The 24998-nt window shown below is 49.1% G+C and overlaps 1 protein-coding gene across 3 annotated transcripts in view; it reads right to left on the bottom strand.

The window, feature by feature from the left end:
- Positions 1 to 24976, bottom strand: part of cenpe (centromere protein E) — a 41123-nt gene extending 16147 nt beyond the window's left edge. For 2 of the 3 annotated variants that reach the window (XM_060041332.1, XM_060041333.1), the window contains exons 1-30: positions 24762 to 24976; positions 24251 to 24363; positions 23439 to 23528; positions 23215 to 23333; positions 22582 to 22701; positions 21574 to 21655; positions 21404 to 21471; positions 21068 to 21142; positions 20929 to 20980; positions 20116 to 20203; positions 19914 to 20043; positions 18149 to 18268; positions 16595 to 16747; positions 16027 to 16174; positions 15299 to 15386; positions 13144 to 13846; positions 12347 to 12403; positions 11944 to 12111; positions 8700 to 8774; positions 8552 to 8620; positions 8145 to 8276; positions 6050 to 6227; positions 4367 to 4755; positions 3069 to 3926; positions 2815 to 2961; positions 2398 to 2601; positions 1792 to 1869; positions 1554 to 1637; positions 314 to 517; positions 26 to 223 (exon numbers count right to left, since the gene is read on the bottom strand). In XM_060041332.1, the coding sequence (XP_059897315.1) occupies positions 26 to 223; positions 314 to 517; positions 1554 to 1637; positions 1792 to 1869; positions 2398 to 2601; positions 2815 to 2961; positions 3069 to 3926; positions 4367 to 4755; positions 6050 to 6227; positions 8145 to 8276; positions 8552 to 8620; positions 8700 to 8774; positions 11944 to 12111; positions 12347 to 12403; positions 13144 to 13846; positions 15299 to 15386; positions 16027 to 16174; positions 16595 to 16747; positions 18149 to 18268; positions 19914 to 20043; positions 20116 to 20203; positions 20929 to 20980; positions 21068 to 21142; positions 21404 to 21471; positions 21574 to 21655; positions 22582 to 22701; positions 23215 to 23333; positions 23439 to 23528; positions 24251 to 24363; positions 24762 to 24826 (5055 nt within the window). In that variant the 5' untranslated portion in view covers positions 24827 to 24976. The remainder of the gene's footprint in view (positions 1 to 25; positions 224 to 313; positions 518 to 1553; positions 1638 to 1791; positions 1870 to 2397; positions 2602 to 2814; positions 2962 to 3068; positions 3927 to 4366; positions 4756 to 6049; positions 6228 to 8144; positions 8277 to 8551; positions 8621 to 8699; positions 8775 to 11943; positions 12112 to 12346; positions 12404 to 13143; positions 13847 to 15298; positions 15387 to 16026; positions 16175 to 16594; positions 16748 to 18148; positions 18269 to 19913; positions 20044 to 20115; positions 20204 to 20928; positions 20981 to 21067; positions 21143 to 21403; positions 21472 to 21573; positions 21656 to 22581; positions 22702 to 23214; positions 23334 to 23438; positions 23529 to 24250; positions 24364 to 24761) is intronic. The other variant, XM_060041334.1, reaches the window with a different exon arrangement.
- Between the last annotated feature and the right edge of the window lie 22 nt (positions 24977 to 24998).

Raw genomic sequence — 24998 nt, 5'->3', positions numbered from 1 at the left:
CCTCCACCTCCTGGGGCCTCAGCACCACCACCTCCGTCTGAGAGGACGTCTCCTCCACCTCCTGGGGCCTCAGCACCACCTCCACCTCCGTCTGAGAGGACGTCTCCTCCACCTCCTGGGGCCTCAGCACCACCTCCACCTCCGTCTGAGAGGACGTCTCCTCCACCTCCTGGGGCCTCAGCACCACCTCCACCTCCGTCTGAGAGCACGTGTCCTCCACCTCCTGAAAGGGTACGTGACAATGTGGAAGAGTTTACGTGGGTATTGGGATCAAACAGAAGAAGAAAATGGCGTGTTCACTATGAAGTGGTACCATTCGGGTCTTGTCCTCCAGCTTCTCTCTGAGCTGGACCATCTCCTCTCTCAGGGCCTCCAGCAACGCCTGCAGCTGCTCCCTCTCCAGGCTGAGAGTGGACACCTCAGACACCAGTCGGTCCACCTCCTCCCGACCGCCGACGGAGCTCTGGCTGTCCCTCTCTGACCTCACCGACTGCAGCTCCTCTTGGAGCGCCTTCACCTACCACAGAGGGAGATGTTTGACAACAGCACCGAAGAATCACCTGAAGAAGCAGCGTTTCTTTGTTTCGCCGCGATGATGTGCAGACCCCGCCTGCTGGAAGGCTGATCACAGAAGGTAGGTTGTTCTCCGTTCTCTGACAGAAGGTCTGTCGGAGAACGTGAGTGAGAAGGCTGATCACAGAAGGTAGGTCGTTCTCCGTTCTCTGAGAGAAGGTCTGTTGGAGAACGTGAGTGAGAAGGCTGATCACAGAAGGTAGGTTGTTCTCCGTTCTCTGACAGAAGGTCTGTCGGAGAACGTGAGTGAGAAGGCTGATCACAGAAGGTAGGTCGTTCTCCGTTCTCTGACAGAAGGTCTGTTGGAGAACGTGAGTGAGAAGGCTGATCACAGAAGGTAGGTTGTTCTCCGTTCTCTGACAGAAGGTCTGTTGGAGAACGTGAGCGAGAAGGCTGATCACAGAAGGTAGGTCGTTCTCCGTTCTCTGACAGGTCTGTCGGAGAACGTGAGCGAGAAGGCTGATCACAGAAGGTAGGTTGTTCTCCGTTCTCTGACAGAAGGTCTGTTGGAGAACGTGAGTGAGAAGGCTGATCACAGAAGGTAGGTCGTTCTCCGTTCTCTGACAGAAGGTCTGTCGGAGAACGTGAGTGAGAAGGCTGATCACAGAAGGTAGGTCGTTCTCCGTTCTCTGACAGAAGGTCTGTCGGAGAAAGTGAGTGAGAAGGCTGATCACAGAAGGTAGGTTGTTCTCTGTTCTCTGACAGAAGGTCTGTCGGAGAACGTGAGCGAGAAGGCTGATCACAGAAGGTAGGTTGTTCTCTGTTCTCTGACAGAAGGTCTGTTGGAGAACGTGAGTGAGAAGGCTGATCACAGAAGGTAGGTTGTTCTCCGTTCTCTGACAGAAGGTCTGTCGGAGAACGTGAGTGAGAAGGCTGATCACAGAAGGTAGGTCGTTCTCCGTTCTCTGACAGAAGGTCTGTCGGAGAACGTGAGTGAGAAGGCTGATCACAGCAGAAGGTCAGAGAACATGAGCACTCACCTTTTCCATGCTGAGCTGGACCTCTCTCTCCAAGCGGTCCTTCTCTTCAGTAACGGACTCTAGTGGTCCTTGGAGGTCGTCCACCTGGTGGCCACCACGAAACACAGGGAACTCAGACTTTAAAGAGCCTTCTCAGTGATGGATTGGGTTGGACCACAGCCAATCCCTCACAGTGCAAGCATGCACCGTTTGAAAACATTAGTTTGCACATTTAAAAGGGTCCAGATCCAGGCCTCACCCTGTACTGGTCCAGTGATCCCAGCTCATCGCTCAGTGAGGGCTGCTGGCCGATTCCAGGCTGCTGCTGCAGTAGTATCTGGGCCGGGAACAAAGACTGATCAACTACCTGCGCCTCCTCCACTGACCACCGTGTTAACGTCCTGCTGGGCTATTCCCTCACATAAGAGAGGAATGCTTTATATGGTGTTGTGAACTCAAGATCCATTTAAATCCATTCCCGCATAAGAAATGCCGGCAAAGCTGGCCTCATCGGTCCCATTGGAGACTCAAATCCTAGGCTGGTGCCAACACTAATGCAAGAGGTCAACAGTTAACTCTAGTACGTCTAGTTATAATTTACTAACGGGGTTCATGTTCAGTCATGGTTTTCATGTTTAATGAAAGTAATTAAAGCGAAGGAATTCATTCATACATTATTGTAAAGATTTAGGGGTTAACCCTTACCCTATTAAATAACGTAATTAATGGTTAATTATTGTACCCTTACTGTAAAATGTTACTGGATAATGGAATAGCAGTAGGAATACTACATCCTTACTGCCCTCTAGTGGTCAATCATCCGTTCATGCAGCTTTAAACAGAAATGTCTGGTCACGCTTGGTACCATCTGGATCTTGTCGTCCATCTCCTCTCGGAGCTGAGCCTTCTCCTCTCTCAGGGCCTCCAGCAGCGCCTGCAGCTGCTCCCTCTCCAGGCTGAGAGCGGACACCTCAGACACCAGTCGGTCCACCTCCCCCCGACCGCCGACGGAGCTCTGGCTGTCCCTCTCTGACCTCACCGACTCCAGCTCCGCATGGAGGGCTTTCACCTAAAACAACATGGCGTCATTCAGTTCCACAACAGTTCCACAACAACGGTACAGCGTCCTAGACTAGAGCGAGATCATCGCAGGCCCGCACACTAATGGCTCCATTACTACAGCTTTATCTCTACAATTCTTATCAGCTGTTCGTCGTTTCTAGGCCATTACAAAAAGCTGTACTTTGTATTAATGTCGTTTGAATCCACATGTGATAATTACTTGGTTCTGAAGGTCTTCCATATGAGCCGAGTCCAGTGCAGGAGCGTTCCGATTGGCTGTTGGGAGGCTCACCAGGCCTCTGATTTGCTCCTTCTGCTTATTGATCGTCCCCAGAGCGCTGCGAAGCTCGTCCTGGTTCTCGATCATCTGGTGGGGAAATTAAAAAAACATTTAGGGTGTAAAGCCAGGCACCTCTGTCATGGCTTAGTAACTTTATCTGGAGTATCTTCTCAGACAGGATCGTGTTGAGCTACCATGTCAACGTTCTCCTGAAGGTCCATCTGGAGCTGATCCTTCTCCTCCCTCAGTGCCGCCATCCCCTCCTTTAAGGTCTCCTTCTCCTCCCTCAGGGCCACCAGCAGCACCTGCAGCGGGGAGCTCTCCTGGCTGGGAGCAGACACCACTCCCTCCACCTCCTCTGGACCACTGACGGAGCCCTGGATCTGCTCCTCCAGGCTCCTAGAGGGTTCATGGTGGGAGATGTTCTCCTGCAGGGCCTGCTTCTCCTCCTTTAAGGTCTTCTTCTCCTCCTGAAGAGTCTCCTCCTCCGCCTTCAAGGTCTTCTTCTCCTCCTGAAGAGTCTCCTTCTCCTCCTGAAGAGTCTCCTTCTCCTCCATCAGGGCTGCCTTCTCCTCCTTTAAGGTTTCCTTCTCCTCCTGAAGAGTCTCCTTCTCCTCCTGAAGAGTCTCCTTCTCCACCTGAAGAGTCTCCTTCTCCTCCTTCAGGGCCTCCTTCTCCTCCTGAAGAGTGTCCTTCTCCTCCTGAAGAGTGTCCTTCTCCTCCTGAAGAGTGTCCTTCTCCTCCTGAAGAGTGTCCTTCTCCTCCTTCAGGGCCTCCTTCTCCTCCTGAAGAGTCTCCTTCTCCTCCTTCAGGGCCTCCTTCTCCTCCTGAAGAGTCTCCTTCTCCTCCTTCAGGGCCACCTTCTCCTCCTGAAGAGTCTCCTTCTCCTCCTTCAGGGCCACCTTCTCCTCCTGAAGAGTCTCCTTCTCCACCTGAAGAGTGTCCTTCTCCTCCTGAAGAGTCTCCTTCTCCTCCTTCAGGGCCACCTTCTCCTCCAGCAGACCTCTTAGCTGACCCTCCAGTAAAGAGCACTGCTGCTCCGAGCAAGACACCTGAAAGCATCACAGACACCATCACACACTGGGACGTGTTCTGGGCTTCATCCTCTCATTGAGCCACGTTCACTGGGATGCAGAGCTGGACTATTATTCTAATTTTGATCGTGATTTCGATTTAAGCGTCAAACGATCACAAAACTAATATAATCGAGTTTTTTTTCTTCTTCATTAAATGTTTTATAGAAAGTGCAGAACAGCTGGATACATATCTATCCTGTACATTATTTTAGATTTGAACATTTTCTATTTCACCATTTTGTGTCGAAATTTCAAAGTTCTCAGTGACAGTGTTTTTTGGGGAGAGACATGCTGAACTAATACATCGTTTTTCAAAATCGAATAATCGGAATTTCAATATTGAACAAAATAATCGTGATTATGATTTTTTTCCATAATCGAGCAGCCCTACTGGGATGCACTTGGTTGTCTCTCACCTCCTCCCTCAGAGCTGACTCCGCCTCCTGGGCCATATTCAGCTCCTCCCTCAGAGCTGACTCCGCCTCCTGGGCCGTCTTCAGCTCCTCCCTCAGAGCTGACTCCGCCTCCTGGGCCGTATTCAGCCCCTCCATCAGAGCTGACTCCGCCTCCTGGGCCATCTTCAGCCCCTCCCTCAGAGCTGACTCCGCCTCCTGGGCCGTATTCAGCTCCTCCCTCAGAGCTGACTCCGCCTCCTGGGCCGTCTTCAGCTCCTCCCTCAGAGCTGACTCCGCCCCCTGGGACGTCGTCAGCTCCTCCCTCAGAACTGACTCCGCCTCCGAACGGGCGACCAGCTCCTCGTTGAGGGAGGCTATCGTTCCCTCAAGATGAACGTTCTCCAACAGATCTACAAAACCAGATCACACTCACTATGTCACCTCCCCTCTGTCTCCCTCACCATGTCACCTCCCCTCTGTCTCCCTCACCATGTCACCTCCCCTCTGTCTCCCTCACCATGTCACCTCCCCTCCACCCCCTCACCATGTCACCTCCCCTCCACCCCCTCACCATGTCACCTCCCCTCCACTCCCTCACCATGTCACCTCCCCTCCCTCACCATGTCACCTCCCCTCCACCCCCTCACCTCCCCTCCACCCCCTCACCTCCCCTCCCCTCCCTCACCATGTCACCTCCCCTCCACTCCCTCACCATGTCACCTCCCCTCCCTCACCATGTCACCTCCCCTCCACCCCCTCACCATGTCACCTCCCCTCCACTCCCTCACCTCCCCTCCCTCACCATGTCACCTCCCCTCCCCTCCCTCCCCTCCCTCACCATGTCACCACCCCTCCACTCCCTCACCATGTCACCTCCCCTCCACCCCCTCACCATGTCACCTCCCCTCTACCCCCTCACCATGTCACCTCCCCTCCACCCCCTCACCATGTCACCTCCCCTCCACCCCCTCACCATGTCACCTCCCTCACCATGTCACCTCCCCTCCACCCCCTCACCATGTCACCTCCCCTCCCTCACCATGTCACCTCCCCTCCACCCCCTCACCTCCCCTCCACTCCCTCACCATGTCACCTCCCCTCCCTCACCATGTCACCTCCCCTCCACTCCCTCACCATGTCACCTCCCCTCCCTCACCATGTCACCTCCCCTCCACCCCCTCACCTCCCCTCCACTCCCTCACCATGTCACCTCCCCTCCACTCCCTCACCATGTCACCTCCCCTCCCTCACCATGTCACCTCCCCTCCACTCCCTCACCATGTCACCTCCCCTCCACCCCCTCACCATGTCACCTCCCCTCCACCCCCTCACCATGTCACCTCCCCTCCCTCACCATGTCACCTCCCCTCCACTCCCTCACCATGTCACCTCCCCTCCACCCCCTCACCATGTCACCTCCCCTCCACTCCCTCACCATGTCACCTCCCCTCCACCCCCTCACCTCCCCTCCACCCCCTCACCTCCCCTCCACTCCCTCACCATGTCACCCCCTCTCTGTCTCCCTCACCATGTCACCTCCCCTCCCTCACCATGTCACCTCCCCTCCACCCCCTCACCATGTCACCTCCCCTCCCTCACCATGTCACCTCCCCTCCACCCCCTCTCTGTCTCCCTCACCATGTCACCTCCGTCCCCCTAACTCTGTTCCCCTCACTATGTCAGAGCCTATGAGAGGGTTCTTACGACTGGGGACCTTCCCGTCCAACAGCGCGGTGAGCTTGGTGTTCTCCTTGAAGGCCACGGTGAGCTCCTTCTGGAGGTCCGTCTGCATGCTCTTGAAGCGGCTCTTCTCCTTCTCCAGCTGGGAGCGCAGACCGCCCACCTCCACCACCATCTGCTGGTGGCTGGAGCTCAGCTCCACCTGCCACGTCAGGAGTAGGTTAACCCCAGTGTTCCCCGTACATGGACCAATGTGCGGCGCAGCGCCACAGAATCAACACAGAGCACCACAAATTGATTCTGCTTCTTCTTTTTTCATCACGCGATTTTGAAATATAAATATCGTTCTGTTCCTTCATTTCCGCATAGCACTCTTTCTGCCTGTCATTCTCGTTCACACACGCACACAGAGACAAGCATGGTGCGCGGGTACACTACCACTTATTGGATAGACCCACGTATCACTGATAAACTGGACACGCACTGACAGCGGCTTCGTCCGCACCTCCTCTCAACGCACCTACAAAGGAAAACCCGAAGCAGCAGGATATTTGTGATTAATGTGAAATGCGGTTATAGTTTATATATATTACGGTGTTAGACCCCTAGCCCGTTGGGCCGGCGATTTGAATTCGCTCTGCAGCAGGGACTGGAGATCGAGAAGTGGGCCGATCCACTTTGAAATGTATTTTGTGCGCGATTGCTCGATTACGCGAATGAGCAATTGCATAATCGAGCAAACCCCCACACACACACATTGCAACCTGTTCTGTGGGAAACACTGAACCCCCACACTACAAGCTTAGAGTAGGTTAACCCAGCACTACATCAAAACACTACAAGCTTAGAGTAGGTTAACCCAGCCCTACATCAAAACACTACAAGATTAGAGTAGGTTAACCCAGCCCTACATCAAAACACTACAAGCTTAGAGTAGGTTAACCCAGCACTACATCAAAACACTACAAGCTTAGAGTAGGTTAACCCAGCCCTACATCAAAACACTACAAGCTTAGAGTAGGTTAACCCAGCACTACATCAAAACACTACAAGTTTAGAGTAGGTTAACCCAGCCCTACATCAAAACACTACAAGATTAGAGTAGGTTAACCCAGCCCTACATCAAAACACTACAAGATTAGAGTAGGTTAACCCAGCCCTACATCAAAACACTACAAGCTTAGAGTAGGTTAACCCAGCACTACATCAAAACACTACAAGCTTAGAGTAGGTTAACCCAGCCCTACATCAAAACACTACAAGATTAGAGTAGGTTAACCCAGCCCTACATCAAAACACTACAAGATTAGAGTAGGTTAACCCAGCCCTACATCAAAACACTACAAGCTTAGAGTAGGTTAACCCAGCACTACATCAAAACACTACAAGCTTAGAGTAGGTTAACCCAGCCCTATAAGCTTTAGAGTAGGTTAACCCATCCCTATAAGCTTTAGAGTAGGTTAACCCAGCCCTATAAGCTTTAGAGTAGGTTAACTCAGCCCTATAAGCTTTAGAGTAGGTTAACTCAGCCCTATAAGCTTTAGAGTAGGTTAACTCAGCCCTATAAGCTTTAGAGTAGGTTAACCCAGCCCTATAAGCTTTAGAGTAGGTTAACTCAGCCCTATAAGCTTTAGAGTAGGTTAACCCAGCCCTATAAGCTTTAGAGTAGGTTAACCCAGCCCTATAAGCTTTAGAGTAGGTTAACCCAGCCCTATAAGCTTTAGAGTAGGTTAACCCAGCCCTATAAGCTTTAGAGTAGGTTAACTCAGCCCTATAAGCTTTAGAGTAGGTTAACCCAGCCCTATAAGCTTTAGAGTAGGTTAACCCAGCCCTATAAGCTTTAGAGTAGGTTAACCCAGCCCTATATAAGCTTTAGAGTAGGTTAACCCAGCCCTATAAGCTTTAGAGTAGGTTAACCCAGCCCTATAAGCTTTAGAGTAGGTTAACCCAGCCCTAAACTACAAGTGTAAGAGTAGGTTAACTCAGCCCTACACTACAAGGGTAAGAGTAGGTTAACCCAGCCCTACATCAAACACAAGATTAAGGGCAAGTTGAAACCCATCCTACCCTACCCTTGGCGCCTGCGTTTCGCGTTTGCGCAGATGGTTTTGCCACTTACGTCTCTCTCCTTCAGGCTCAGGTTCTGGCTGCGCAGCACGGCCCACTCCTTCCTGGTGTCTCGACCCAGAACCTCTGCATCGTCCAGCGAGCGCCGCAGCTCAGACACCTCCTGCAACAGGTCCTTCCCCTGCTGTAGAGATCATATACACATACAACTGAGAAGGGATCACTAATCTATCTATCTATCTATCTATAATATCCACACACACGGTAAATCCATAAAAGGCAAAATATAAGTATCAACTTCTTCAAAAGTTCAGTCCTAAGCCTGAATACTTAACGGTGGTCACCAACAGTCAATTGTGAACAACTAGTCCAACTTTTGTTACAGCCCGTGTTTCAGTGAGAGAAGGAAAACAGTAACCCGAGTGGCCCCCCGTGATAGTACCAGTAAAGACCACCTACCATCGACTCCAGCTCCTGGGCCCAGGAGGACTTCTTGGCCAGCTGACCGGACATGGAGCCCAGCTGAGACTAGAGAACACAAGACCCGTTCAATACCCAGCAGAGAGCTTCATCATGAGACTGTAAGAGCCCAGGGATGTGGTCCTACCTCCAGATCTCTGCACTTTCTTTCCCAGGATTCAACGTTGCTCTTCAAGGAAACGATTTCATTCTGAAACACTCTCTGCAATATCAAATCATCCAACATAACATGAATTAGTCTTTTAAGAAAATGATCCAATATTTAGGCTGGGTGGAAAGCTGGTGGGACCTCATCGCTCAAGAGTGCAAGTTCAAATCTGTAGGATGTTCTAAGGTGTAAACGTGTTCGTAATGTTTAAGGTGTAAACATCTATAGGGAATGTTTAAGGTTTAAACATAGATATGTAATTTTTTTGTATTTTTTTGTAATTGTATTTCTAATGTTTAAGGCGCAAACACATTCATAATATTTAAGGTGTACACGTGTTTGTAATGTTTAAGGCATAAACATGTTTTTTAATGTTAAAGGCGTAAACGTGTTCATAATGTTTAAGGCGTAAACGTGTTCATAACGTTTAAGGCTTAACGTGTTCATAATGTTTAAGGCTTAACGTGTTCATAATGTTTAGGAAAGTGAAGGGAGCGCTCAAACCAAGTGTCATCCATGGGGAGGAAGTCCAACTTGGAGACACCTACAAATATCTAGGCACAGTATTTGATAACCAGCTTAAATTTCATACAAATACTGAGGTAATTGTTAAAAAGGGACAACAAAGAGTTCACCTGTTGAGAATGCTGAACTCTTTCAGTGTCTCTAAAGTTATTTTGAGAATTTTTTACCAATCTTTCATTGAGTCTTTTAACTTTTTCATTCATATGCTGGACTAACAGTCTGTCAGTGAAGGACATGAATAGTTTAAATAAAATTGTGAAGATCTGCTCTAAGATCACTGGCATCCAGCTCAAGAGCATAAGTTCATTGTGGAACAAACAAGCAGTCCAGAAAGCTAAATGCATTATCAGTCAGCCTGACCATGTCCTCAGTAAAGAATTTAAACTAATGCCTTCAGGGCGGCGCTACTGTTCAATCAGGACAAGAACAATGAGGTACTCCCACTCTTTAATCCCTGCAACCATCAGGTTACTAAATGATGATAAGTCAGGAGTAGGCTGAGAGCACACCAGTGTTGCTGGGTGTTTCCGGGGGCAGGGTGGTTGTTACTGACAGGTTGAAATGAATTGTGAGTTAAATGTGTGTGTTGGACTGCCTTTGATATATGTTTTTGTCTATCTCCTATTGCTATTTATTGTATTTATTAAGTAATTTATTATGTGAGACTGGAAACTGTGAACGAAATTGCCCATTTTGGGATAAATAAAGTTTTTCTAATCTAATCTAATCTAATGTTTAAGGCGTAAACGTGTTCATAATGATTAAGGAGTAAACGTGTTCATAATGTTTAAGGCGTAAACGTGTTCATAATGTTTAAGGCGTAAACGTGTTCATAATGTTTAAGGCGTAAACGTGTTTGTAATGTTTAAGGCGTAAACGTGTTCATAATGTTTAAGGTGTAAACGTGTTCATAATGTTTAAGGCTTAACGTGTTCATAATGTTTAAGGTGTAAACGTGTTCATAATGTTTAAGGCTTAACGTGTTCATAATGTTTAAGGCGTAAACGTGTTTGTAATGTTTAAGGCGTAAACGTGTTCATAATGTTTAAGGCGTAAACGTGTTCATAATGTTTAAGGCTTAACGTGTTCATAATGTTTAAGGCGTAAACGTGTTCATAATGTTTAAGGCGTAAACGTGTTCATAATGTTTAAGGCTTAACGTGTTCATAATGTTTAAGGCGTAAACGTGTTTGTAATGTTTAAGGCGTAAACGTGTTCATAATGTTTAAGGCTTAACGTGTTCATAATGTTTAAGGCGTAAACGTGTTTGTAATGTTTAAGGCGTAAACGTGTTCATAATGTTTAAGGCGTAAACGTGTTCATGTTTAAGGCGTAAACGTGTTCATAATGTTTAAGGCGTAAACGTGTTCATAATGTTTAAGGCGTAAACGTGTTCATAATGTTTAAGGCGTAAACGTGTTCATAATGTTTAAGGCGTAAACGTGTTCATAATGTTTAAGGCGTAAACGTGTTCATAATGTTTAAGGCGTAAACGTGTTCATAATGTTTAAGGCCAGGGATTAAAGTGAAAAAAATATCTTCTGACTGAAATTTTATTCGCGCTACAGCCAAGTCACGTGCAGTGTGTGAAACATGTTCCAGGTTAGGTTACTTGACACCTGCTTAAGAAATACAAATGTATAAGACGTCAGCACCAAATGCAGCCATCACGTTTAAATGCTCGACCAATACTGTTTTACAGGAGGAGGATTTTAAACAGCTGTTCTTTTGCATCTATTGCAATTTTTTTGTTGTCTTTTCAATTAGACTCTAAGATTTTTTTTTTGCAAAGCTTGTCTCATATTTTTTTGCACCATGAACCGTAAGGCTTGCCATCGTTCCCCGTTTCCGTCAGCCATGCCCATCTCCATTTATTTTTTTGTGTTTTATCAATATCCGATACATCAGAGCCGTCAATCATTATAAGGGAGTTCATACTAGCTTAACTTTCGCTCTGACACTCAACACTAACACAACAAAGAGACGTAAGATGTGGCGCGAAAATGGTGTGTATATATATACATTTGTATATAATATATTTAATATATATTTAATATATAATCGGGATGTACATTAAAATGCTTGTGTTTTCAGTCAATTTTAACGGTAGACCTTTTAAATACTCACTATATAATTTGACAATTTTACCGGCGTTGACGTATGACGACATAATACACGCGTGTATTATGTCCATGTTCGAAACTGCATACTACCGTACTGCCGACTACATACTGCGCAGTATGTACTGTATACTGCATACTGAATGTGGGATTCAGTATGCAGTATACAGCAGACCGACTGCACCGCAGTATACAGTATGCAAGTTTCCCAGAATGCATTTCGCGGTAGCGGTAAAGCTGCTAAAAGCTGTTTTAATTCTCGCTTCAGTGCTGTTAATACATCACTTTCTTAAGTTTTAATATTTTTTTATGCGAGAAAGTACCTATTTAGATCCTTAATATGCGATTAGTTTATCCAAATGACGCCTGTTTGTAAATTTGTCCCGACGTTATCGGAGATGTGAAGTGGCCTCTGTGAACTCCAAATGACGGAAATCCGTCGTAGCAACGGAGAACTTTAATCCATGTTTAAGGCGTAAACGTGTTCGTAATGTTTAAGGCGTAAACGTGTTCATAATGTTTAAGGCGTAAACGTGTTCATAATGTTTAAGGCGTAAACGCGTCAAGCAGCTCCAGACCTTCTCGTCATCGCTGCAGTCGTCCTCCAGGGCTTTGAACTCCTCCAGCTCCTTGAAGTCCCGCAGCTCCTGGGCTAGGGACCCCTTCTCCTGCTCCAGGGAGGACACCTGCCCGAGCAGGAGCGCCATCTCCTGACGCAGGTAGTCCCTCTCGGCAAACACCATCTCCTGGTGAGCCCACCACAACCGCAGTTAGAACACACACACACACACACACACACACACACACACACACACACACACACACACACACACACACACACACACACACACACACACACACACACACACACACACACACACACACACACACACACACACCTTATTAGTCAGCCTCATATTAGTAAAATATCCCAAATACGATCCGCTGATTGACTGAGCATCAGACGTGAGGAGGCCTTACCTTCTCTGAAACCAGAGTCTCACACATTCGGATGGTTTCTTCAAACTCCTTCTTCATCTGAAGCGCACAAACACACACGGCCAGCATTGATAAACCCTCACACGACCAATACTGAAACATGCCCATCTGTAATCTTGATGCATAAACTGGTGCCGTTTATGTATTCAATTCATTCATTCAATCAATCAACAATTTTGTATGTGCTGGTGTTGCTTGGGTAGATCAGCAGTCTAAGAATCAATTATTCTGTAAGAACAGGGCCTTATGAATGCCTTATTTGGTGAGAAGAAACTGGACTTCTGAACGATTGATGCTGTCAGAAGTACAGGGTCTATGCATGAGTGATGCAGTCAGAGGAACGGGGTCTATGAATGAGTGAAGCTGTCTGAAGTACAGGGTCTATGAATGAGTGATGCTGTCAGAGGAACAGGGTCTATGAATGAGTGATGCTGTCAGAGGAACAGGGTCTATGAATGAGTGATGCAGTCAGAGGAACGGGGTCTATGAATGAGTGAAGCTGTCTGAAGTACAGGGTCTATGAATGAGTGATGCTGTCACAGGAACAGGGTCTATGAATGAGTGATGCTGTCACAGGAACAGGGTCTATGAATGAGTGATGCTGTCAGAGGAACAGGGTCTATGAATGAGTGATGCTGTCTGAGGAACAGGGTCTATGAATGAGTGATGCTGTCAGAGGAACAGGGTCTATGAATGAGTGATGCTGTCAGAGGAACAGGGTCTATGAATGAGTGATGCTGTCAGAGGAACAGGGTCTATGAATGAGTGATGCTGCAGACCTGTTCATCTGGCTCGGCCTCCGTGTGGCTCTGCTCCTGCAGATCTGCCAGTCGGAGCTCCAGCATCTGCACCTGCTCCAGCTGCTCCTGGGCCTGGGCCGAGCGCTGCACCTCCAGCTCCAGGGCCCTCTGCTCCAGCCGCTCCACCTCCTCCCACGCCTCCCGCTTCTCCCTGGCCAGCAACTCCACCTGCTGCTGCAGAGAGGCGGCCCTGGAGAGCACCTCCCCCCCCCCACTCCTCTCCTCCTCCAGCGAGGAGAGCTTAGCCAGCACCTCCTCCTTCTCTCGCCTCTCCTCCTCCAGCGAGGAGAGCTTCGCCAGCACCTCCTCCTTCTCTCGCCTCTCCTCCTCCAGCGAGGAGAGCTTAGCCAGCACCTCCTCCTTCTCTCGCCTCTCCTCCTCCAGCGAGGAGAGCTTAGCCAGCACCTCCTCCTTCTCGCCCCTCTCCTTCTCAAGCCGCCCCTCCAGCGAGGAGAGCTTAGCCAGCACCTCCTCCCTCTCGCCCCTCTCCGCCTCTAGCCGCCCCTCCAGAGAGGCGACGTTGGCCTGCGCCTCCTCTCTCTCGCCCCTCTCCTCCTCTAGCCGTCCCTCCAGAGAGGCGACGTTGGCCTGCGCCTCCTCCCTCTCGCCCCTCTCCTCCTCCAGCCGTCGTTCCAGGTCGGCCTCCTTCTGCCCCGATCCGCTCGGAGAGACAAAATCAGAGCTGTAAAAAATAGTAAAAGAATTGGTCAAAACCAAAAAGATTTCCAAAAGGATAATTCAATTTGAATTGTGTCTTGCACATATTTGGTAATTGACCATGAAGCTGACTTTGAATAAGGTTCCCCCAGGTTCCCCTTGGTCCCCCGAGGTTCCCCTAGGTTCCCCAAGGTTCCCCTAGGTTCCCCCAGGTTCCCCTTGGTCCCCTAGGTTCCCCCAGGTTCCCCTTGGTCCCCCTAGGTTCCCCCAGGTTCCCCTTGGTCCCCCTAGGTTCCCCCAGGTTCCCCTTGGTCCCCTAGGTTCCCCCAGGTTCCCCCAGGTTCCCCTTGGTCCCCTAGGTTCCCCCAGGTTCCCCTTGGTTCCCCCAGGTTCCCCTTGGTTCCCCCAGGTTCCCCTTGGTCCCCCTAGGTTCCCCCAGGTTCCCCTTGGTCCCCCCAGGTTCCCCTTGGTCCCCCTAGGTTCCCCCAGGTTCCCCTTGGTCCCCCCAGGTTCCCCTTGGTTCCCCCAGGTTCCCCTTGGTCCCCTAGGTTCCCCCAGGTTCCCCTTGGTCCCCCTTGGTCCCCCTAGGTTCCCCTTGGTCCCCTAGGTTCCCCCAGGTTCCCCTAGGTCCCCTAGGTTCCCCCTAGGTTCCCCCAGGTTCCCCCAGGTTCCCCCAGGTTCCCCTTGGTCCCCCAGGTTCCCCTTGGTCCCCCTAGGTTCCCCCAGGTTCCCCTTGGTCCCCTAGGTTCCCCCAGGTTCCCCCAGGTTCCCCCAGGTTCCCCTTGGTCCCCTAGGTTCCCCCAGGTTCCCCTTGGTCCCCCCAGGTTCCCCTTGGTTCCCCTTGGTTCCCCTAGGTTCCCCTTGGTCCCCTAGGTTCCCCCAGGTTCCCCCAGGTTCCCCCAGGTTCCCCTTGGTCCCCCCAGGTTCCCCTTGGTCCCCCCAGGTTCCCCTTGGTCCCCCCAGGTTCCCCTTGGTTCCCCCAGGTCCCCTAGGTTCCCCCAGGTTCCCCTTGGTCCCCTAGGTTCCCCCAGGTTCCCCTTGGTCCCCTAGGTTCCCCCAGGTTCGCCTTGGTTCCCCTTGGTCCCCTAGGTTCCCCCAGGTTCCCCTTGGTCCCCCCAGGTTCCCCTTGGTCCCCCCAGGTTCCCCTTGGTCCCCCCAGGTTCCCCCAGGTTCCCCCAGGTTCCCCTTGGTCCCCTAGGTTCCCCCAGGTTCCCCCAGGTTCCCCTTGGTCCCCTAGGTTCCCCCAGGTTCCCCTTGGTTCCCCCAGGTTCCCCTTGGTTCCCCCAGGTTCCCTAGGTTCCCCCAGGTTCCCCCAGGTTCCCCTTGGTCCCCTAGGTTCCCCCAGGTTCCCCCAGGTTCCCCTTGGTCCCCTAGGTCCCCTTGGTCCCCTAGGTTCCCCCAGGTTCCCCTTGGTTCCCCTTGGTTCCCCCTGGTTCCCCCAGGTTCCCCTCTGCTCCTCAGACCCCAGCTGACCCACCTGTCTCCGTGGGCTCGGACGCTCCCAGTGTCTGTGGTGAAGGAGTATTCCTCAGGGATCTCCCAGCGGGAATCAAACTCCTCGTCCTCTGAGATCAGGGAGCAACCGGAGAGACAAGCATCAAGAAGCATGCGTTTGATAGTAGGAGACATGCTGGTGTCTCCTTGTGTTTGATAGTAGGAGACATGCTGGTGTCTCCTTGTGTTTGATAGTAGGAGACATGCCGGTGTCTCCTTGTGTTTGATAGTAGGAGACATGCTGGTGTCTGTGTTTGATAGTAGGAGACATGCTGGTGTCTCCTTGTGTTTGATAGTAGGAGACATGCTGGTGTCTCCTTGTGTTTGATAGTAGGAGACATGCTGGTGTCTCCTTGTGTTTGATAGTAGGAGACATGCTGGTGTCTCCTTGTGTTTGATAGTAGGAGACATGCTGGTGTCTCCTTGTGTTTGATAGTAGGAGACATGCCGGTGTCTCCTTGTGTTTGATAGTAGGAGACATGCTGGTGTCTGTGTTTGATAGTAGGAGACATGCTGGTGTCTCCTTGTGTTTGATAGTAGGAGACATGCTGGCGTCTCCTTGTGTTTGATAGTAGGAGACATGCTGGTGTCTCCTTGTGTTTGATAGTAGGAGACATGCTGGTGTCTCCTTGTGTTTGATAGTAGGAGACATGCCGGTGTCTCCTTGTGTTTGAAGGTTAAGGAACATGAGGTTGAGGGGCACATTGTCACCTTCCAGCAGCTCCATTGAAGAACTGTCTGCTTTCCTCTTGCGGCTGAAATGCTCGGCAAAGCTTAGATCCGACTGGTCCACGTGGCATTCTGTGGTTCCAGACAATCGGACCAGCTTTCCACCCCATGTGACTCTCCTCTTAGGGATCTGTGAAAGCAGTGTGGTCAAGACTAAGGAGCCCTCAAAGTGACGCTGGTACTTTAGCACTTCATTAAGGATGACATGCTATACGACAGTGTTTCCCCCATTACTGTATGGTTAAGGCGTACAACAATAGTGCCCCGCCTTGACTACCAATGTATAAAAAATAATTAGTATTTTTATTATTATGCATTAACAAAGTACAAAACTCTCGTAGGGAAAGGAGACATGCTACCATCAGGTACAAAAAATAAAAGATAAATAATTCATCGGTGATACTGTTCACAACAATAGTCGTGCCATAAAGCTTTTTGAAAGCAATTGAAACGGCGGCATCAGGTGGTTGTTTATATATTACTGCGAACCCCAACCCTCACGGAGGCCGCAGGGCCACGAGACAAACCAAACGACATGGACGGGTCAAACCTTCTTGGCGGGCATGAGGCTGGAGCCGGTGACCAGCAGCTTGGTGAGGTTCTTGATGCGGTCCTGCTGCTCCTTCTGCAGCTGGTCCTTCTCCTGCAGGAGCTGGGACAGCGTCTCCTTCTCCGTGGCCGTCACATGGGTCACCGAGGACACCTGTCGAGGGCGGGCCTCAGTGTTAAGGCGTCTTTACACCGTCAGTATTGTTTGGGTAAAGAAGCATTTAAACAGTCAGCGTGGTGGGTGCAAAGGCTTCTTTACACCATCAGCCTTTGCACCAACAGAACTGTTGGTGCAAAGGCTTCTTTACACCATCAGCCTTTACACCAACAGAACTGTTGGTGCAAAGGCTTCTTTACACCATCAGCCTTTACACCAACAGAACTGTTGGTGCAAAGGCTTCTTTACACCATCAGCCTTTACACCAACAGAACTGTTGGTGTAAAGGCTTCTTTACGCCAACAATACTGGGTAGCTCTTCTGTAAAGGTTGTGACAGCATTAAGATGTTTAAAGGGGTAAACTAGGGTACCTTGTTGAAATGTGTAAACCTGTGTACCCCCTGTATAAAGCGTACAAGGAGTAAACCCGGGTACCTCCTGTATAAAGGGTACAAGGTGTAAACCCGAGTACCTCCTGTATAAAGGGTACAAGGTGTTAACCCGGGTACCTCCTGTATAAAGCGTACAAGGTGTAAACCCGAGTACCTCCTGTATAAAGCGTACAAGGTGTTAACCCAGGTACCTCCTGTATAAAGCGTACAAGGTGTAAACCCGGGTACCTCCTGTATAAAGGGTACAAGGTGTAAACCTGTGTACCCCCTGTATAAAGGGTACAAGGTGTAAACCCGGGTACCTCCTGTATAAAGGGTACAAGGTGTAAACCCGGGTACCTCCTGTATAAAGGGTACAAGGTGTTAACCTGAGTACCTCCTGTATAAAGGGTACAAGGTGTAAACCCGAGTACCTCCTGTATAAAGGGTACAAGGTGTAAACCCGGGTACCTCCTGTATAAAGGGTACAAGGTGTAAACCTGTGTACCCCCTGTATAAAGGGTACAAGGTGTAAACCCAGGTACCTCCTGTATAAAGGGTACAAGGTGTTAACCCGAGTACCTCCTGTATAAAGGGTACAAGGTGTAAACCTGAGTACCTCCTGTATAAAGGGTACAAGGTGTAAACCCGAGTACCTCCTGTATAAAGGGTACAAGGTGTAAACCCGGGTACCTCCTGTATAAAGGGTACAAGGTGTAAACCTGTGTACCCCCTGTATAAAGCGTACAAGGTGTAAACCCGGGTACCTCCTGTATAAAGGGTACAAGGTGTAAACCCGGGTACCTCCTGTATAAAGGGTACAAGGTGTAAACCCGGGTACCTCCTGTATAAAGGGTACAAGGTGTAAACCTGAGTACCTCCTGTATAAAGGGTACAAGGTGTAAACCCGAGTACCTCCTGTATAAAGGGTACAAGGTGTAAACCCGGGTACCTCCTGTATAAAGGGTACAAGGTGTAAACCCGAGTACCTCCTGTATAAAGGGTACAAGGTGTTAACCCGGGTACCTCTTGCAGGCGGCGTTTCAGGTCGACGATCTCGTTTCGGTATCTCTTGAGCAGCGCTCCGTCGTCGGAGACCTCCGTCACATGGGGGTCGTTCTTCATCTTCTTGGCCGTGCTAGCAAACTGACAACAGGGAATGACCTCATTGGGGGCTCCCCTCATGGTTTACAGAGCACAGACCTAGATCTACCTGTACACCTGATCTACCCCATCTAGATCTACCTATACACCTGATCTACCCCATCTAGATCTCCCTGTAGGCCAGACTACAGCTACACTAGATCTACCTGTACGCCAGACTACAGCTACACTAGATCTACCTGTAGGCCAGACTACAGCTACACTAGATCTACCTGTAGGCCAGACTACAGCTACACTAGATCTACCTGTAGGCCAGACTACAGCTACACTAGATCTACCTGTAGGCCAGACTACAGCTACACTAGATCTACCTGTAGGCCAGACTACAGCTACACTAGATCTACCTGTAGGCCAGACTACAGCTACACTAGATCTACCTGTAGGCCAGACTACAGCTACACTAGATCTACCTGTAGGCCAGACTACAGCTACACTAGATCTACCTGTAGGCCAGACTACAGCTACACTAGATCTACCTGTAGGCCAGACTACAGCTACACTAGATCTACCTGTAGGCCAGACTACAGCTACACTAGATCTACCTGTAGGCCAGACTACAGCTACACTAGATCTACCTGTAGGCCAGACTACAGCTACACTAGATCTACCTGTAGGCCAGACTACAGCTACACTAGATCTACCTGTACGCCAGACTACAGCTACACTAGATCTACCTGTAGGCCAGACTACAGCTACACTAGATCTACCTGTAGGCCAGACTACAGCTACACTAGATCTACCTGTACGCCAGACTACAGCTACACTAGATCTACCTGTACGCCAGACTACAGCTACACTAGATCTACCTGTACGCCAGACTACAGCTACACTAGATCTACCTGTAGGCCAGACTACAGCTACACTAGATCTCCCTGTACGCCAGACTACAGCTACACTAGATCTCCCTGTACGCCAGACTACAGCTACACTAGTAAGATCGACATCAGCTAGATCTAGACCTACACTTTCTAAATCTGGACCTCCACCATCTAGAGCTCAACCTTCATCAAGATCCACACCTTTTACATCTAGATCCACACCCTCTAGATCCACACCCTCTAGACCGGCACCCCTCTAGACCCACACCCTCTAGATCCACACCCTCTAGACCCACACCCCTCTAGACCCACACCCTCTAGATCCACACCCCTCTAGACCGGCACCCCTCTAGATCCACACCCTCTAGACCGGCACCCCTCTAGATCCACACCCTCTAGACCCACACCCTCTAGACCGGCACCCTCTAGATCCACACCCTCTAGATCCACACCCTCTAGACCCACACCCTCTAGACCCACACCCTATAGATCCACACCCTATAGATCCACACCCTCTAGATCCACCCTTCTAGATCCACCCCCTCTAGACCCACACCCTCTAGACCCACACCCTCTAGACCCACACCCTCTAGACCCACACCCTCTAGACCGGCACCCCTCTAGACCGGCACCCCTCTAGATCCACACCCTCTAGACCCACACCCTCTAGACCCACACCCTCTAGACCCACACCCTCTAGACCCACACCCTCTAGATCCACACCCTCTAGACCAGCCCCCCTCTAGACCCACACCCTCTAGACCCACACCCTCTAGACCCACACCCTCTAGACCCACACGCAGAGCTACCTGCAGGGTGCTGAGGGTCTCCTCCAGGGCGGCCATGGTGATGGTGCAGATGATGACCGTCTTGGCGTTGCCCCCCAGGGAGTTCTGCAGGATGCGGGTCAGCTTGCTGTCTCGGTAGTTGGTGAAGCCCCTGGAGGAGGCAGACCGTGAGAGACCAGACGTTGATAAAGACCCCATGGTGGTGGACCCGACCTCCCCTTACCTCTGGCTCTCGTCAGACAGTTTCTTGATGACCTGGGCGAGGGTAAAGAGGCTTCGGTTGATGTTGCAGCCTTCCTTAAAGCGAGCGCCTTAAAAAACACAAAAACATGCCCCATGATAAAACACACTCACTGTGGAAAGTCATGACAATATCCATGGAAACCTGAAGGGATAGAACTAGTATACTACAGTTACTAACCCTTAAACTAACAAAGAGAAGTATACTACAGGTAACTAATTAGTACTAGTATACTACAGTACATTTACTAATACTAGCATACTACAGTAAACTAACAAAGACTATTATACTACAGTAACTTAACCAAGACTAGTGTACTACAGTAAACTAACAAAGACTATTATACTACAGTAACTTAACCAAGACTAGTGTACTACAGTAAACTAACAAAGACTATTATACTACAGTAACTTAACCAAGACTAGTGTACTACAGTAAACTAACAAAGAGTATTATACTACAGTAACTTAACCAAGACTAGTGTACTACAGTAAACTAACAAAGACTATTATACTACAGTAAACTAACCAAGACTAGTGTACTACAGTAAACTAACAAAGACTAGTATACTACAGTAACTTAACCAAGACTAGTGTACTACAGTAAACTAACCAAGACTAGTATACTACAGTAACGTAACCAAGACTAGTGTACTACAGTAAACTAACAAAGAGTATACCACAGTAATCGAACCATGACTAGTGTACTACAGCACACTAACCAAGACCAGTGTACTACAGTAAACTAAGTCTATTGTACTACAGTTAACTAACTCTGGGTTACAGTTTGACCTACCTTCCGCCCCGGTCTGGCTGGCCCGTTCTGACCCGGCCAGATCGACTAGGTTCTGAAAGGGAGTAGAAGGAATCAGGTTTACTATGCGAATACAGTAGTGCTACTAATAACAGAAGCGCTACTAGTTCTGTCCAGTTACCAGATGGGAGACGATGATGGCGCCCTCAGAGTTATCCCCGGAGGCTGGGTCGCTCTTCTCACGACTCTCCAAGATCTGGAGGAGTGGAGTGAAGAACACAATGCATCACAACACGATGCATCCACGACACACTAAAACAAACACTAGATATTAAACTAGTTCTTCACCACAGAGGTGTGTATTAAACTGGTTTCTCACCGCAGAAGACGGTTTGTATTGAACTGGTTTATCACCATAAGAAAGATGGTGTGTATTAAACTGGTTTCTCACCACAGAAGAGGTGTATATTAAAGTGGTTTCTCACCACAGAAGAGGTGTATATTAAAGTGGTCTCACCATTCTGAAGATGGTGTGAGAGCGACTGCTCCGCTCGTTCATCTTGGTCTTCCCATAGTGCCGGTTTTCTTGGGAGAAGACATACAATGGTTATACTAACCCACAAACCAGCTAGTAAGACTTGCTGGTTTAACCAGGATTAACGATCTCATGAGCAGGTTAACACTCACTCTCTCCCTTGAAGACCCAGGACAGAGCTTGAGCCGGACACGTCACCAGCTCCTCCGTCAGGTCGGCCACGTAGATGTTCTTCTACAGGTCAGAGGACACACATTACAGTGATGAGAGGGTAATGAGGAGGGACAGATTGATGAGACGGGGACGATCATGAGATGTGAGGCAGGAGTGCTGGGATGGTGAGATGAGAGGGTGATGGGAGGGTGACGGATAGTGAGATGAGAGGTTGATGAGGTGGTGAGATGAGAGAGTGATGTCGGGGATGGATGATGAGATGAGAGAGTGATGGATGATGAGATGAGAGGGTGATCAGAGGGTGACGGATAGTGAGATGAGAGGTTGATGAGGTGGTGAGATGAGAGAGTGATGTCGGGGATGGATGATGAGATGAGAGAGTGATGGATGATGAGATGAGAGGGTGATCAGAGGGTGACGGATAGTGAGATGAGAGGTTGATGAGGTGGTGAGATGAGAGAGTGATGTCGGGGATGGATGATGAGATGAGAGAGTGATGGATGATGAGATGAGAGGGTGATCAGAGGGTGACGGATAGTGAGATGAGAGGTTGATGAGGTGGTGAGATGAGAGAGTGATGTCGGGGATGGATGATGAGATGAGAGAGTGATGGATGATGAGATGAGAGGGTGATCAGAGGGTGACGGATAGTGAGATGAGAGGTTGATGAGGTGGTGAGATGAGAGAGTGATGTCGGTGATGGATGATGAGATGAGAGAGTGATGGATGATGAGATGAGAGGGTGATGAGAGGGTGACGGATAGTGAGATGAGGGGTTGATGAGATGAGAGGGTGATGGATGATGAGATGGTGATTGTGATGGGATAGTGAGATGAGATGGTTCAGATGAGAGGGTGATGAGATGAGAGGGTGACAGTGAGATGAGAGGGTGAAAATAAGTGAGATGAGAGGGTGACAGTAAGATGAGAGGGTGATGAGAGGGGGAGAGGGAGGATGCCAGATGGCGGCCGCGGTGCAGCTCTTACGTTGAGGGCCTCGCGGACCTCCAGTGGCTTCCTCTTCCAGCTGTCCACCAGCAGGTCGGTCACCGTCTCGTTGTATATCTCCATGTAGGACACCCGCAGAAGAAACTCCTTCTGGGGGTACTGTGAACCCAAAGAGCCCAAGCTACCCCGGTTAGCCTCTGGTGCACGCCGGTGGTCCTCAACATGCAACCTGCCTTGCAGCGAGAGTTGTTTTCCGATACCAGTATCGGAAATTCCTCCGATACTGCCTAAAATTCTACATTCCGATACCACCGCGTGAGTAGCTTATTTACTACACAGGCAGAGAACATCAAACACCTCATTGTTATGCTGCGGTCGTGAACGATCGGAGGTGGAAAGTCAGAATAGGAAACTCCTACTTCGAAAATTGACAACCTACGTGCGTTCGAGCCAAGTCGGAATAACATGGATGCTCACGCTTAACTAATAATAATTAATACGATTATAAATGTAGATACATTTATAGATTATAAATGTAATGACTTAACGTTGCAGGCATCATAAGAGAACCCTTCAATAAGAACAAGTGTCATCAGTCGTTACAATGCTAGATGCTGTATCTGTATATACTCGTTATCAGAACATCTCTCCTCGCAACATGGTTCTCCTCACGTTCTGAATGGTCTGGAAGACCTCCTCCATGGACAGGGGGATGACACCTGGAACCAGCTTGCTGCCCATCATGGTGAAGGTCTTCCCGGATGAGGTCTGGCCGTACGCAAAGATGGTTCCTGGAGAATAGTGCATTAGTAATGATGAAGATCCGTCGTAGTCGAAGGCCGTCTCTATCTGCACACTACATGAAGCACTAGAGCGAACGTCTGGATTGGCCGTACCATTGTATCCCTCGACGGCGGACACCACCAGGGGCTTGGCGATGTCCTGGTAGAGATGGTTGGTGGTCTCACTGGAGCTGAACACCCGATCTGCTCGGAGGCACCAGAGAGGCTTCACACGACTCATCCAGCACAACATTTATTTCCAAACATTACCAAACAATTTTTGCTTAAAAAAGGTGCGATGTGTAAAAGGCAGTGGCCAACAGAACAGACTAGGGAGATATGGAATATTATATTCATAAGGTTCCCATGAAGATGAGAATAGTGTTTTTTTAACCTAGGTTTGGCCCCCTATATCTACATGGGAGCAGGTCTTCGTCCATGTCTCTACACTAGCCCACCACAGACAGATGGCCCTAGAGGACATGTTTTTTATATTTAAGCATAATTGCCATCCTACTTGTAAGCTATGACCAATAGTTTTAGAAATATATAAAGGAATTGTATCACTTGACACGTTGCAACTTGATTCTGTTGTAGACAATAGCATCATATTGGATGCACCTACTGGCAACAATACTGGCCACCGTAGTTGCTGGAGAAAGAGGGATGCTCAGGTGGGTGCATGATCACTGCAGGATGCAAATAAATCATACCCCACCTTTCATACTTCAAAAATAGTAACCCTAACCCTGTCAGATAAATCAAAAAGTTATTCAAGACTCACTCACTTTGCACTCAGATAACTTGATGGGCATTTTGCTACATGCTTATACATTACTGATATCCTCTTATTAGATAGAATTATTGATTTGTTGAAAAAAGTATTGTTATGATAGAGGTAAGAGACTGGTCAGAGATGAACTCACCATAGCTGAAGCTCTTTGTTGTGACCCCATCGTCTAACTGGTGGATAGACTTTCTGTCGGCCTTCCAGTACAGGGGCACTGGCACAGAGTCCTCTGCAGTAGCTCTCTCCTCCCTGGCAACCACATAAAACCCACCACCACACTAGTGAGATGTTCCCATAGAAACACCACACTGTAATGACATGTTCCCAAAGTAACGCAACACTGTAATGACAGCATACACATTAATAGCACTGCATGCAGCACTCACTTAATAACTAACAAACAGACTCGTTAGTCGTTAGTAGCGAGCCGAATGAGCTTCAGCTTCGTTATGTTCTGGTCTGGACATTTTAACTTTGACTGTAAACTATTGTGTCAAACGTATCCGTTTTTGTATAACAAACCCAGGGAACTCTAGCTTTCTGGATACTTCTGGGACAGTTACTTACTGTCCATTGTTATTTATTTGTGAATAGAGTAAAGGTAGTAAAAGCTAAAGTTAGCTCGTCGGGTTAGCCTCATAACTCACCGTTCGATGAGCGGTCGGACTCTAACGCACACCTTCACCGCCGACTCCTCCGCCAATACCGACATCTTACCAACAGATATATCTGTATTAAAAGCCCTTATTTTATTAATTTATTAATTTACTGGAGCAGTACTCGCAGACCTTTCTTCCATCACAACGCTCAACTAGTATTAATGGTTTTCAAACCGCCCGCGCTGCACAGAGCGAGCATCTGATTGGTCGAGACGTGACTTTTCC

This window comes from Gadus macrocephalus, chromosome 21 (assembly GCF_031168955.1).
Source record: "Gadus macrocephalus chromosome 21, ASM3116895v1".
Lineage (NCBI taxonomy): Eukaryota > Metazoa > Chordata > Actinopteri > Gadiformes > Gadidae > Gadus > Gadus macrocephalus.
Note: the sequence above shows the minus strand (reverse complement) of the source record. Positions and strands in the feature narration are given on the sequence as shown.